The 15,046-nt window shown below is 37.7% G+C and overlaps 1 protein-coding gene across 1 annotated transcript in view; it reads left to right on the forward strand.

Moving 5' to 3' along the window:
• LOC130834488 (rho GTPase-activating protein 20-like) overlaps positions 1 to 15,046 on the forward strand; it is a 67,140-nt gene that overhangs the window by 13,121 nt on the left and 38,973 nt on the right. Inside the window, exons 3-6 of the mRNA XM_057704631.1 lie at positions 5,497 to 5,669; positions 6,795 to 6,847; positions 7,337 to 7,457; positions 8,458 to 8,562. Of these exons, the coding sequence (XP_057560614.1) occupies positions 5,497 to 5,669; positions 6,795 to 6,847; positions 7,337 to 7,457; positions 8,458 to 8,562 (452 nt within the window). The remainder of the gene's footprint in view (positions 1 to 5,496; positions 5,670 to 6,794; positions 6,848 to 7,336; positions 7,458 to 8,457; positions 8,563 to 15,046) is intronic.

Here is a 15,046-nt window from a genome sequence, read left to right on the forward strand (position 1 = left end):
CTCACTTAGCGTAACGCTTGTGAGATTCATCCATGCTGTTGCATGTGTCCGTGGTGTGTTCCTTTTTATGGTGGTTATTCCATGGTATGGGTGTGCCACAATCTGAATATCCGTTCATCCATTGACAGACATGGAGTTGTTTCCAGGTTTTGTCTTGTTAGGAGAAAAGCCGCTGTTGATGTTTGTGTGCAAGTCTTTTTGTGAACATGTTTTCATTTCTCTTTGGTAAATATATGAGGGGAATTTCCAGGTCATGGGTGGGTATATGTTTAATTGTATGAGAAACTTGCAAGCTCCTATCCAAAGTGGCTGTACCATATACTTTCTTACCAGCAATGAATGAGAGTTCCAGTTGCTTCACATCTGAGGCAACACATGGTATTGTCAATTTAAAAACATTGTAGCCATTCAGTTTGATTACGTGAATGAATAACCCCACTCTCAGTCAAGAGCCGTCCGCTCACCTACAGACCTGATTAAAGTGGATTCACCTACAGGTCCCCAGATTGGGATTGTCCAGAGCTCTCCCTAAGCGTCCTGCTGGGTTCCTCAGGATCCTCAGGGCTGTCTGCCTCCACACTCCCTCATCCTCTCCTGCTGCCTCTGTTTTACCCTGTGATGACTTGATATAAGGCTGGGCTCTTCACTTGTTTCCACAAAAGTTTTTTTCACACGAAGCATTTCATGAGATTACAAAAAAAAAAAAAAAAACTTCAGTAACTTCACTGGAGTCTTAGTAACTTTACTGATGGGAAGGTTTCCAAATACAGCTTTTTAAACATCTTGCTGACCCTCCCCATTCTGTGTCCTCTCCCCCTTTTCCCTCTCCTCCCCCGCTCACACTGCCCGGTTTGAAATTATTTCCTGTGAGAATTATTTCTTCAGAAAAAAGGAATGAAGAGAAACAGTCGGAAAAACAGGCATACGCTCAGCATGGCTGTTGTAGAATAAAAAGTAATCTGGCTGACTGAGAACCACGGCCCCTAAGAAGATGCAATATATGACTTCCAGAATTATCTTTAAATTTACAGCTACGTAAACAAACTCAGGGCAATGTTTGCTGTTGTGTACACACAGTAGAAAAGTACTCTTTCTCCCACGAGCGTTTGAAATCAAAATAGAGAGTCACAGTAAGGCTTTTGGGAGTAATTCTTAAGATTGCTTGCTGTGGGCTTGAATCCCATCTTCACCACTTACTTGATGAGTAGCCAGGATGGAATTGGTGAATCCCTTCGTTCTTCAGTTCCCTCATCTGCACAATGAGGGTTATAAAAGGACCCACCTCATAGGGTTGTTGTGAAGATTAAATGCATTTGTGCATGCAAAGGGCTTAACATATTTCCTGGCACACTGGAAGTGATTGATAAATGTCAGCTGTTACTTTTGAAAGGAGATCTAGAACTAAGCAAACTCTTAGGAGAAACAAGGAATGATAAGTTGTATGCAGAGGTCATCAGCCACATTATAACCAGTCAGCTGAGATCAAATGACAACCCAGCACCGTCCCTGACTTCACTGGTCTGTTACCCTCTAACACACTTTACGCTTAAAAGAAAAAGACTTTTCATTGTTTTTCCTCATAAATGAGGCAAAGTGAATTTGGTTTCTTCTCTCTGTTGTAGTCCAATTGTACTCATTCCGACTAATTACCAAGGAACCTAAGATGAAATGTGGTTGTTCATAACATGTCTTGGTACCTTTCGTGACTCTAATTTCTTAAGGTGCCAGCTCTGAAGAGCTGCTTGAATGGAGCAGTTGACTATTGAATGCTAAAGTCTGAACTACAACACAGTCCAGAAAATTCAGAAAGATTTTTAAGATTCAGTAAAATCTGTAATCACTGCATCTGCCTCTCTTCTTGGGAAGTATTTCAACTAATTAAAATTTTTCGAGAGTTCTTTTCATCCGTGGTATAACCATAAGTGTAATAGCACAATGCCTTTTTAGAAGTCAGGATCATAGATATTCCTAAAACCTCTATGACAGAATTATTTTTGAATCATAAAGGATAAGCTTTTGCAATTTTCTCCTCTCTGTACTCCCTTCTAAGACAATGGAATTAATGGGCAGTGTGGTGGGGGTAGGGTGGGGACTGGAGAAGCTAGAGGAAGCTAAAATAATTTATTTTGGAAAGGTCACAGAGCTATTGGCTAGAGAAAATGAATGAAGACAAAAAGTAAAGGGGTCAAGGGAGAGAAGAGAGACAGCCCAGGCTGTATAATAGAATAGTTAGAGGACAGACAGGGTAGGACTTTGGAAATAACTGCCTATCCTGTGAAAGCTATTCTAAGGACTTGACATATATTCTTTCATTTAATCTTCATAACAACCATAGGAGGTAGTTATTATTTTATTCCCACTTAACAGATGATGAAACGGAGACACGGGACATTTAGGGAACTTGGCCAAAGTCACAGAACTAAAAACTGGCGAAGCTCAGATTCAAGCCTAGACAAGAGGGTTTCTTAAAATTCTGCCGTGGATGACAACTGCACTCTCTTTTCTTCCCCCTCAGTGTTTTCTTGAGCCACTGCAGTCAACATTTAGATTCCTGTTGATTTGGGGGTGGGAGGTACACTGATGTGAGATGCGGCTTCACATATTGTAGAAGCAGGGCTCGAAGGCGGAGACAAGGAGAGCTGGCTGCATCCTGATGGTTCTTCAACGTCAAGTGTTGAGACCACTCTGCAGACAAACTTTTTAAAAAGAGAGAGAGGGGTAGCAGGGAGAAAGAAGGCAGGGAGCAGGGGCGGGGGAGAGAAAGAGGGATCAGAGTCACATCCTCTGCAATGTCTTAAGAGGACTCCATCTAGTAAACAAAAAGAAATTTTTACCAGGGATGAAAGAGTTACAGGAGCATGTTTCATGTTCATCTGGGCCAGTGTGCTCTGTGATATGCACAGGAAGCATCATGAAAAAAATTTGCAGCAAGTGTGTGAATGTTTAGGGCTGCTGTTAAATTTCTTTCAGGCTTAACGCTGGATTTTTCAGACCTGGGCACTTGTATCCGTTTTTTATTTTTGTCATGTGCGTTACTTATTTCTATAAGCAGATGTTTCTTTTATGTTTAGTAAAGAAGTGCAGGGAAACTCAACTCTTTCTAGCTCAGATGACCTATTTCTGAAATCCTGCCCTCTCTTGAAGTATTGCTTGTTATGACATGGTAGCGATGAGTGCTTTTTTTTTCTTTTTTTAATTGGTAGGGGCTGCACCAATGAGGTAGAAGCCAGGACATTGTGAAATAATGCAAGTTCTATGAAAATTTTGTATTGATCTGAGGTAGAGATTCTATCCAATAATATCAGGCTAGGCATAACCTGTTTTCTGTTGGTTGAATGTCAACTCCAATTTTTATTAAGTAAAAATCTAATTTGGAATCAGAGCTCTTACCTCCTTCTCTGTTTTTATCATTTTGATTTTATTTTATCATATTTGATGATATACTTATAATTCTTTGATGAAATGTAACAGTTATAATAAAAGATTTATGGTAAGTTTTTTTACAGTATAAGGGAGCATTTTTAGCTAAATATCCAGTTGTTTATATATTCTTTTAAAAGAAAACTGACAAACTTCAAAAAATATCAGCTAATTTTATGAGATTTTTATGAAATAAGTACAATACTTTGATGAATCAAAGAGATTTAATGTCTGCTGAAAATTGTAAAGTAAAGCATTAATGGAATCAAATGTGTCATTCTAGCTGCAATATACAAAAGTAAATGTTTTCTAGAATTTAAGGTACATAACTTTATCTGCTAATCCCCTCCTAAATTATCTTGCTTTGAAAGTAATTGTTGAATCACTGCACTAAGTAGAGCCCTGGTCTAGGCAGTGAGGATATGAAAAAAAATGAAGCAAGGAAGATACTTGAAACTTTTTTTTCAATTTCAATGAGAGGGAGACCTTAAATACCAAAAAGCAAATATCAATGCAAGGTAGCAAGACAGATGTTAAATAAGTTCAATATTCAACACATAAGTTCGAAGGAAAGTCTGTGGATTTCAGGAGCTGGAGGAATCACAGAGGAAGGCCGAAAACTGTGGTTTCATACAGCAGATCCCTGCTGTGTTTATCCCACAGGCTTAAGAGAGGAAGCTGGAACATGCTTTCTGTGAGAGGGTGGAGGCAGGGTGGATGCTTGCCTATGATCTTCAGCTCGCAGTACTGACTAGGGCTTTTCTTAAACTTGACGTGTAAGCTTGGAACAGATAAACGTTACAGCTTTATACATAATCCTACAATTCGAAGTCAGACTAGATGAAAATAGAGCTACAAGAATAAGCAGAGTTTAATTGCAGACTGTCAGTTGATCTAGATCTATTTTAGTCTTAAAGAATTGGCTACTTATGTGTTTTTTTGAAAACTTATAAATTGTGCATTGCATTTATTCCCCTGTGATATTTGTTTTAGAAACAAAACAGAAATACTCCGAAAAGTTTCCATTGGTACTGGACTTGATATGGTGATGGTGAAGATCTTTTCCTTTTTTTTTTTTCCACGTTACCCTTTGAATAACAAACAAGTGTATTTTACAAAAGGAAGAAGATGGTAACCACTTTCCTAAGGAAAAAAACATTTCTTAAGAGCATCAGATGAAAAACATAGTGCTAGTAAGTTAAATCCCTGAGGCTACACTACTGATCCAGGAGAAGAAAGAATGAATAAAAGCTTGAGACTGAAAGTTAAGTTAGTGGTAGGCTATATTTACCCAAATCTTATTTTCAATGCTCAGAAAATTTGGTTCAGACTGAATGCTATGTTTTATTCAATATAAAGTTAATCTTCATTGGTACTTTTAGAATTCCAGCAGTTGTTGGAATGCCTTGCATTTTTCATTTGATAGAGCGTTTGTAAGTTTAATTTTGAGAAGTTTTATATAGATTCTGAATTATGGCTAGTAGAGGTCTGGAAGCAGCTGCAGGTAAGCGAAAATAATTTCTTTGTATAATATCTGACCCAGAACCACATAATGAGACCTTGGGATGGATTTTGATTATTAAATAATGTTCATGCATTCTTAAAGAGTTAAGGTAGTTGTCAGTGAAATTGCTGCTCTCAATAGATATATGTATGCAAACATCTTTATTCATCTAAGAGCTAAGATTATATAGGCAAAGTGCTTTAAAAACTATGTACTCTGTATTCCTTCTTATTAAATCCTCACCTAAAAGTTCTTACTTGTTTCTTTTCTACCATAGAGTGAAAATTAATATTCTGGGTGGAATTCAAATAAAAGTATAGAGTTGGTGATCTTATAAAATTTTTGAATCATATCTTATCTCTCTCTCTTTTTTTTTTTTTTTTTTGCATCACTTGGTAGCAGTGAAATAAAGTGAAGATGACCTGGATTTAGAACTTCCAGATGCATTTGATTATTACACATTATTTGATGATCCTGTGTATGACATTAGTGATCTCTTACAGCATAACAGATTACCCTAAGCTTAGTGATTCTGAACACGAGCCTTTCCTATCTCGGTTTCTGTGGTTCAGGAATGCCAGAGCGGCCTAGCTGGCTGGGTGGTTCTGGCCCAGGTTCCCTGCCCGTGGCTGCACTCAGGATGCAGCAGGGAGGCCGGACTCACGCTGGAGCGTGCACTTCCCAGAGGGCTCGCTCGCGTGGCTGCTGGCAGGAGGCCTCAGTGCCCGGCCAAGCAGGCCTCTCTGTAGGTCACTCTGTGTCCTTGACACACGGCAGAGGGTGAGCAAGGAGGAAGCAGCAGCGCCTTGTACGTCCGAGTTGTTCACCTTCGCTTCACGGTAGCTGTTCATTAGAAGCCAGGCCTCACGTCCGGCCCAAACTCAGGGAGGGCAGTTAGGTCCCACCTCTTGAAGAGAGCAGCATCAAAGGATGTGTGGAGATACTGTGAAACCACCAAAAGTCCTAAGAGTACTTTGAGGCTTTAGTCTCTTTCCTTAAAACTGGTCAGATGATAAACGAGGAACTCTGCTTGTTAATTAAAATAATATCTTAAACAATAAGGACCTACTGTATAGGACAAGAAACTGCATTCAATATCTTCTAATAACCTATACTGGAAAAGAATCTGGAAAAGACTATACGTGTGTGTGTAAAAACTGAGTCACTCTGCTGTACACCTGAAACATTATAAACCAACCATTCTTCAATTAAAAAGATCTTAAAACATAGTGTTTTCTCAACCTTTCATGTTCTAAAAATAACATCAGCTACCAGAGACAGCATAGACTGGATTTAAAATAAGGTGGTAAGTTGGAGTGTGTGCCCTGCCGGGTTGGCTTGAATCAAAGGGAAAAGAGCAAGTAGAATTACAAGAGGAGAACTGAGGAGGAGAAGAGGAAGATCCCTGCTGTTTGAGCTGCGACAAATGATTGGGGTATTAAAAGTCTTCTAAAATATTATGTCACAAATGCAGGTCTTCGTGAGGTCACTGTTTGTGTGTAGCTTAAGTACTTTGCTTCTTAATACCTATGGAAAATGCTCACTGGTATATCCTTATTATCTCTCTGCACCATTGATTTTCGCCTCGCTCGTGGATCAGGATTGGAGGGAATGTGTCTAGTATTTCGGCACAGTGTTTGCTTGGGTGTAAACTGGAGGCGAGGCCATGCAGGCAAGCTGAGGCGGGATTGTGAAGAGTCGGCAAGTTGCCATGCAAAAGAGGTGCTGGATTTTTTTTTTTTTTTTTTTTAAGCCAGGAAACATTTGCTGTCATTTAAAGATCTGTGTGGCCAGAGTGTTAAGGATGAACAGTTTTCTTTGTTTAATCTCTAACCCAGAGCCACATGATTTGACATGATAGATTTTGATTTCCATATTTGTTCATATGCAGGGAAAACCCTGGGTCTGGAAGCAGGGAAGCTGGTAAGGAGGCTTTTGCATAATCCAGACTAGGGGTGGATTTGTTACACTTCTGTTTGGGCAATTGAGGGATTGATTTGATGGAGGGTTAAGTAGAAGGAAGAATCTAGAATACTTTCTAGGTTTTTTAGATAGATGTAATGGGGTAGAATTGTGATATTCCCTAAAGTGAAACATGCTACAGAGAGAATTGGTTTGTGGGGATCAAAACCATTAGCTCTTTTTTGGGGGGTATGTTTTGCTATCTGTTCCTTTCTCCTCTCTCCTCAAATCTCAGTGCTGCATCCCCATCCTCACTTTCAGCCAGTGGTCTTGCTTACTGAGAATTTGAAAACAGGAGCTAGGTTATTGATGGGGCAAGTTTTCTGTATAATTTGGAGGAGATCCATAATAGCAGTGGTAGAAATTTGCTGAGGATCGGAAGTAGGACCTAAGAAAAGAATTGCTTTGTATTTCCGTGAACCAAAAAAGATGCTTTGTTATGTATTACAGAATGGTTATACAAGTGTTCAGTTCAGAAATTGGTGGTAGTCATCTCAAATATTGAAAGTGGGGAGGTCCTTGACAGATGGCAGTTTGATATTGAGTGTGACAAGACTGCAAAAGATGACAGGTAAGTAGGAATTTAAATTATTTCCACCTTAATATGCTTGTTCTAAAACTTGTTGTCTTTACTAAATGAGTTCTAATGATATTGAACAAGTTTCATATAAGGTATAGTTTTTTCTACAATGTTTAATTTGATCTTCAGTCTCCTGTGGAAAAGAATTGTGCTTATGACTTTAGCATGTCATTAACTTCTAGTACTTTTAACATAATTGCCTTTAGTCTAAATTGGTGAATTTCAGATTGTAGTATTTATGGTGGTATATGCAAAACTACATATGATGTACTAGGTGGCTCATTTAATGAATTGTTTAAAACTACTTTTAACCATAAGGGATTATCCTAGACTCTCCCAGCTTAAGGTGCAACTCTGTTGCATTGCACTTAATGCCACAGATTTCCTAAGACACTTCATAAACCCTGAAGTTTCCAGACCAGGGGAATGGGAAATGCGCATCATTATATGCTGATGTCTAGCATTGTCCTAGGCATACTTACCTGTAAATTCAGAACCATTTCTCATAATGAAATGTAGTTTGCTTCTGAAGCCTTTGGTCTATTTTAGGAAATGTTTAGCTTATAAAAATAATTTGATATACAATTTAATATCTTATTTTAGACAATAGGGAATTAGACATTTAGGCATTACTAAAAATGCCAAAATGACTATATCCGTTAAACATTTTAGATACCACTGTTATTTTTATTTTTTAAGAGGTGCTGAAGCTTTCCTAACTTGAAGCACTTGGCAAATTTTCTGGTCATCTGATACAGAATGACCTGATACTAAGACCAACCCTAAAAAAATGATTAGAAGGATAAATGAAATAATAAAAATACATAGTATGTCTACTATGGTATGGGTCCTAATGATACACTCATTTTTTAAAAACACTCCTTTTTAATGTATTACTTCTTTGATTTTGGAGTCATTAAATCAGATAAATAACCTTACAGATGTTTTCAGTAACTCATTAAAACTTAAACTGATTTGATCTCTTTGATAGTGCACCCAGAGAAAGGTCTCAGAAAGCTATCCAAGATGAAATCCGTTCAGTGATCAGACAGATCACAGCTACAAGTGACATTTCTGCCACTGTTGGAAGTTTCTTGTAAGTATTATACAACTTCACATTGACTTAAATTTGTTGGGGAAAAGACTAAGCTACTATTTTAAGAATTACCATTTTATTAAATTTTTTCTTAGTTATCAATATCATGTAATAAAACTAAGGAAGCATTATAAAGGAAAAGTAATGTTATATGCATTCTGTAAAATTTGGAAATGCTGAAAAGAAAGGAATTAAAGTATTCCACAGTACTCACCCTTGAATGTTTTAATGTAATTCCTTCCTTCATTTCTTATACATTTTTATGTATTGATATATATTTAAGACTACAGCTATAATTGTGTCTTACTTGTCTACCTTCCTTACTCCTTCAAACATCACATGTGTCCTGAATACCTATTATGTGCCAGACTCTGTTCTAGGCACTAGGATACTGCAATCACAGAACCAAGATGTCAGTTCTCCTGTAGGTTATATTCATGTTATCCCATGTTACTGATTATACACTTTCTACAAATATCTTTAACGGGTTTCCTCTTTAAAGAAAAGAAAAAAACTTGAAGTTTTCATAAGATAAAGTGAAAGGAGTGCAATATTTTCTGTACTACAGTAAATTTCCATTGAGGAAAAGCAATTAACTAGTTATTACAGACCAGGCTAAACGACTTTTCTAACACTATGAGTGGTTCAAAATGTGAGGGAGATAGGGCAGGCAGTTTTACTTTTGAAAAAATAATGTAGTTCAATGATTTTATCTGCAGTTTAGGTTCATTTGATCTCCTGATTTATACAGACAACGATTTGGTTGTACCTGAAAAATGGGAAGAGTCGGGACCACAGTTCATTACCAATTCTGAGGAAATTCGTCTTCATTCATTTACTACTACAATTCACAAAGTAAATAGCATGGTAGCCTACAAAATTCCTGTCAACAACTGAGGATGAGATAAAGACAGTATAATGTACTTGTATTCTCAAATGTGGTTTTCCTGAAACCAAATCAACTGTAGTTGATATGTTTTATTTCATTGGTTAATTTTTAGATGGGGAAAACTTAACATTATGCTTTACTGAATCTGTGCATAATCGTTCCATTCCTTGGTACCTGTTTCACTTTCCATAGGGTTGACGTAAGTTATTGCACACTGTTCCAAAGGGAACTAGCAGATTACATCAGCATTGTAATGTCAGTTCCTTTGACGATGGTAACTGTAGATGGAAAAACTTTTGCGATACAGCTAAATGTCTTTCTAAATCAGACCTTTTGGTCAAGCACCTTGACTCAGAGTGTACAGAAATATCTAAATATATAATAGAGCAAAAGAAATATGACTATTGAGAACATGTGTTTAGATCTTGAAAGTAACTAATGATAGTCCATAAGTAATGAAATATTGATCCTGTTAGCTCCCTTTGCCATTTATTTGTATAGTTTCCATATTGAAAAGTTTTCCAATTATTTGATTTTAATTTATATAACTCGAATCTATGAAGCCATGGATAGTCCTGCTATTCAAATTCCTGTGATACTGAACTTTTCAGAATGTCTTTTTATGTTTTATAAAATCAAGCTTTAAAGGACAATGATGAAATAAAGTTAAATGTGTATGTTCTAAATTTGTCTTAAAATATTCTTATATTGGTGTGGTGTTGATACAGTTAAATAGTTATAATGGATTCAGTGCAGCATATTATTTCTTGTGCCTACTATGGTTAGCCTAAGAATTCAAAGTTGAGTAAGTCTTGAGGTACTTTCACTTTAATGGACAAGCTTTTATTGTACCCCCTTCATCTCAACAGTACATTTAAAATAAATGTTCTTTTTATGAAATGATAAATGTCCTTTGGAATTAATTCAGTTTAGCAAATGTTGAGTTGTAGAACCTTTCTGTACTCTTAGCCTACTGCCAGTCTAATGTTCCATATACAGTTGACCCTTGAACAGGGCAGGGATTGGCTCACTGAGCCTCCAAGCAGTTGAAAATCCCAGTATAACTTATAGCCAGCCCTCCACATCCATGGTTACCCCATACCCATGGATTCAACCAACCACAGATCGTGTAGTACTGTAGTATTTATTACAGTACTGAAGCTTGAGATCTTATGAAGGAGAGGAAAATACACAGCAGAGGACTATGAAGTAACCAAACAGTTTACTTCATTATGTATTGTCTTTGTTGTTTCACCTGGATAATCTTCTCTCTGATCCAACAGTGTGCTTGTTAAGAATAAAGGGCAATGTCTTACATTCTTCCATCTCTTAGAGCTGCTGGATGAATAGGTGCCCATTTTTGATGATGGGTATCATGAATGCTGTTGCAAAAGCCAGTCTCTGAAGTGTTGTTGAAGCTATCTAACAGGTTCACCCACAAGTCTTCCAAAATAAGAAAGTAGTTACTCGGAAATACTGTTGATTTAGGGATGGTCAAGAGTCAACATTTGAATTCTTGAGCTGTTCATAATCTGTTAACATTTGAAATATGCATTGAGAAGGAAAGCAGAAATAGAACTTGAGTAAAAATATGGAGAGTGTTGAAAATCATGGTCCTGTTTTTAGGAAATACGCTTGAACGTTTTTATAGAAAGCAATGACTGCTTCAGGGAATGCCGAATGCGCCCTCTGTTAGACAGTGGGAATAATGATGTGGTTCTTCCCCTCCCCGCCCCCCAAAAAAGCTCACCATTGTATATTACTGATGACGCTTAAATTTCTATCATGGGTATTTTTGACAAATTAAGTGACCTTTAATATTAGTACTTTTCATTTGTGATTTATTATGTTACTTCTCCTTTAAGAGTTATGTCCAAAATTTAATGCTCTGGATTTGAAACTCTCAATAACAAGCTTCTGCCATACAATCTGTTGCCCACAGGTTACTCTATAGTATCAGGTCTGCATCAGCTAGGCTCTTCTTTTTTTGAAAACAGCAAAAATTGGTGCTGAAAAATTTAATGGAATAATATTAGCTACGTAAAGAATCAAAGGGAAGGCTGAAAACCAGAGGACTAGGGCAGCCCCAGGGATTTTCAGTGACAAATTTGTGCGATCTGTATATCTTTATGTAATAAATGGGTCACTAGTGTTACTCAGTGATCTATCCAAATGACTCAGGTTGATGGTTTAAAAAAAAGTGACAATGAAAAGCTTTATTTCCATTTTAACAAGTTGAGATGTAAGACTAAGAATTCTGGGAAATTGCATTTTAAAATACCTTGATCATTTCATCTCGGCCAACATCCTTAACATGGTTAAATTAGACTTACCACACCATTTGCATGTTAATATTTACTCTTGTGAGAATTCTGAGGAGCTAGTCATGATCTCTCTTACCTCTTATAGATTATATGTCAGTTCAGAATTACACATATTTGAGTTGAGTGGGAGCCAAGCTATAAGCTTTAGTGATTAAACGAGATTGGGAAAGCTTTGGTCTAAGGTTCCAACTGGACTTGTTCCACCCTCTTTCTATACCGTGAGGCACACCCTGGGAGGGAGGTACTTAAACCAACAGATGAAAGAATTGTGACTGACTTCCACACCGTGTTAAATATAGAGAAGCTAAGATCCCAAGAGTCTGGTGGGCCTCTAGAGCTGCCTGGGCTCTGACTCAGTTTTGCTTACCAAGTAGGTAGAGGAATGAAACCAGGTTCCAGGGGAGCCCATCAAGTTCTGAAATAGAGCCCCAGAAGGGACTGAACCATACCTGGTCTTCAGGATCCTTCTCCCAGTACCATCAATCCAACAGAGAAGCCAAGCCTGTGGGAATTTTTACACATAGGTTTAACAATCTCATGTATCAATTGGCTTTTGTTGTAGAGCAAACAACCATACCATTAGCAACAATAAGCATTTTTTCCTCAAGTCTGCAGGTCAGCTGGGGTGTTTATCTCATTCTCAGCTAAGCCTGCAGGTCATGTGTCTTGTTCTACCACTGAAGGGGCAGTGACTAGCCAGAATTCTCGAAGCTTAGGTTCAGAACTTGCACACTGACACTTCTCCACATTCCACTGGCCAAGGCACATCTTATGGCTAAGCCAAACGTCAGTGGGGAAGGGAAGTGTACTCCTCCCAAGGAGATGGGGGGAGAGGTATGACAATCCCATGACAGGATCTAATAGACCAGGGGTTGGCGAACTTTTTCCGTAAAGGGTCAGATACTAGTTTAGGCTTTGCAGCCATATGGTCTCTTGCACCCACTCGAGGGATTCAGTTGTAACTTGAAAGCAGCCTTAGACAACAGGTAAATGAATGAGCATGGCTGTGGTCCAATAACAAAAACCAGATGGTGGGCTATATTTGGTCCATGGGTTGTAGTTTGCTGACCCTGTAATAGATCTGTTTGCTGTTTTGTTTACAAATATTCAAACCCCTGCCTGGTTCAGAGCAATTGATTCTATGATATTCAAGGCTCACATTTAAAACAGCATCATTTGTTTTTTCCATCCATGGTACCTCAAATGGGACAGCTCTCTGTCTTATCTCAATCCTGTATTCTGTGAAACACAACTGGCTATTTCTTTAAGGTACTCCTCAGGACACCCCACAGTGAATTATGATCTGAAAACTTGGGAAGGGAGGTTCTTTAGCACATGATGCATACAGAGATTCCAAATAGCATAAAGACATAGACATTACCTTCTGTTACCATTTAATTGCTTCATCTGTGAAATTTACCTTAATTTTATCTGTGAAAGATCAGAATAGCTACAATGCCATATTGTAATACCTGTATTTTCCACCAGGTGTCACTAATGTTGGGATCCTTAAAGTGAATTTCCTCTGACTCTAAAGACTACAATATTCAGCTTTTCTTACTGGAAGTTAACACTGGTATTTCTGTCTACAAAAATATAAAGATATCGGGGGGGAAACACAGCATCTGTCTTTTGCTAGGCACTTCACATGAACTATTTCATTTAATTCTCATGCTTTAGTGCACAAACAGAATTGCAGAGTCAGTGTGCATGCAAACGGCACCATGTTTTTTAAAGTTTAGATGGTCTCTTTTGACCACAGCCAAGGAAGCTCATCTGACTCCACAACAAGCACATCAAAAGCAATTCTTCTTCCGCCTTTTCTTAATGGTTCTTACCTTCTACATCCTTTGAGCAATTGAGTGTCCTGAGCAAATTACTTTTTCTTTACTGGGCTTTAAGTTTCATTGGTGAGTTTGTATTTATGCTTTCCTCAGATGACTTTGACCAATGAATGGAAAGAACCAAAACACAGAGGACTTTATCCTATACCTTATCTATACTGTTTACAGAATAAATCAAGTATGAATTTTCAAGCATCTGTGAAACAGTTTTCCAACTAATCAGAAGAATTGTTCATTTAACCATCTCAGTTACTCCTTGGGGAATTAATGTTTTTGCTTAACTTGTAAATAATAGTTTCTCATTCTTTTTCTATTCAGTGTATGAAATTGTAAAGTTATTTTGTTCAATGTAACCATGATAAAGGTTTGTGTTGGAATAACTATGAAATAGAACCTGTCTGCTAAACTTCAAATTTTATAAGTTATAGTTTCTAAAAACAGATCTTCAGTGATCTTTCCATTCTTGAATGTGGCTTTGAAAGCCAGCAGTATTAACCTACGCTTATCAAAAAAAAAAAAAATCTAGCTGGGAAAGCTACTTAATCTCCATTAGAGTTGACAATCCTGTTCCGATCTGGCAAAAACACTGTAGCCCTAGCAACAAAACTATTAGAAAAGGCCTAGAGAGAAAAATGTCAGAGTTGACCCTCTGATTTCACAAGTCAGTTTATGTTACCACTTCACCTGCCATTTGATCTATTTTTATACTAGAGAAACATAATATAGTTTCATTTATTTGTGTAAAGTCCATTTTCATCCACGTTTATCTGCATCATTTTGCTATGCAAGCCTGTTTGCACCAAGGAACTTGCATGAGATCAAAATCTTTATTATCTTGGAATTTTATCTGTGCTGGAAAAGGCCGCTGAGCATAAGGAGGCAAACCATACTCTTTCTATGCAAGGGAAAGATCTCAAAACGTCTTTAAAAACTATCTAGATATGGACATATTGAGTGGATGCCTAGACATGGATATGATTTCTATTTGAATGGCAGTCTCACTAAGTGCAGAAGTTAGTGGTTTTAAAGATTGTCAGTGATATGCAAAATATTTCATTTCTAAAATACAGTTCTTGGATCACTGTACTCAATCATAATAGTCAATACAGCTCTGTAGAAAACAGTTCAAAGCTTCCAGATCTAAGAAAAGAAATTTATAGGTAATGAGCATCTACTGTGTGCCAAATACCAATTCAGTGCTTTACACCTGTTCAACCTGGTTCCTTCTAGGTGGGGAAGTGGGAGACTTGGGCTACAGCCTGTGGTCTTGGAAACTGGTGATGGGACATAGGCAGAGCCACGAAGCAAAGAAAATGAAGTCTGAGTTCCAAATGACAAGTCCTCCAGAGTAAGGAATAGCTCCAGAACTTCAGGTCTGTGAGGGGAGAAGAGTGTGGAAAGAGAAGGACTGGATCCAGAATGAAGGT

The sequence above is a fragment of the Hippopotamus amphibius genome, chromosome 13 (genome assembly GCF_030028045.1).
Source record: "Hippopotamus amphibius kiboko isolate mHipAmp2 chromosome 13, mHipAmp2.hap2, whole genome shotgun sequence".
Classification (NCBI taxonomy): domain Eukaryota; kingdom Metazoa; phylum Chordata; class Mammalia; order Artiodactyla; family Hippopotamidae; genus Hippopotamus; species Hippopotamus amphibius.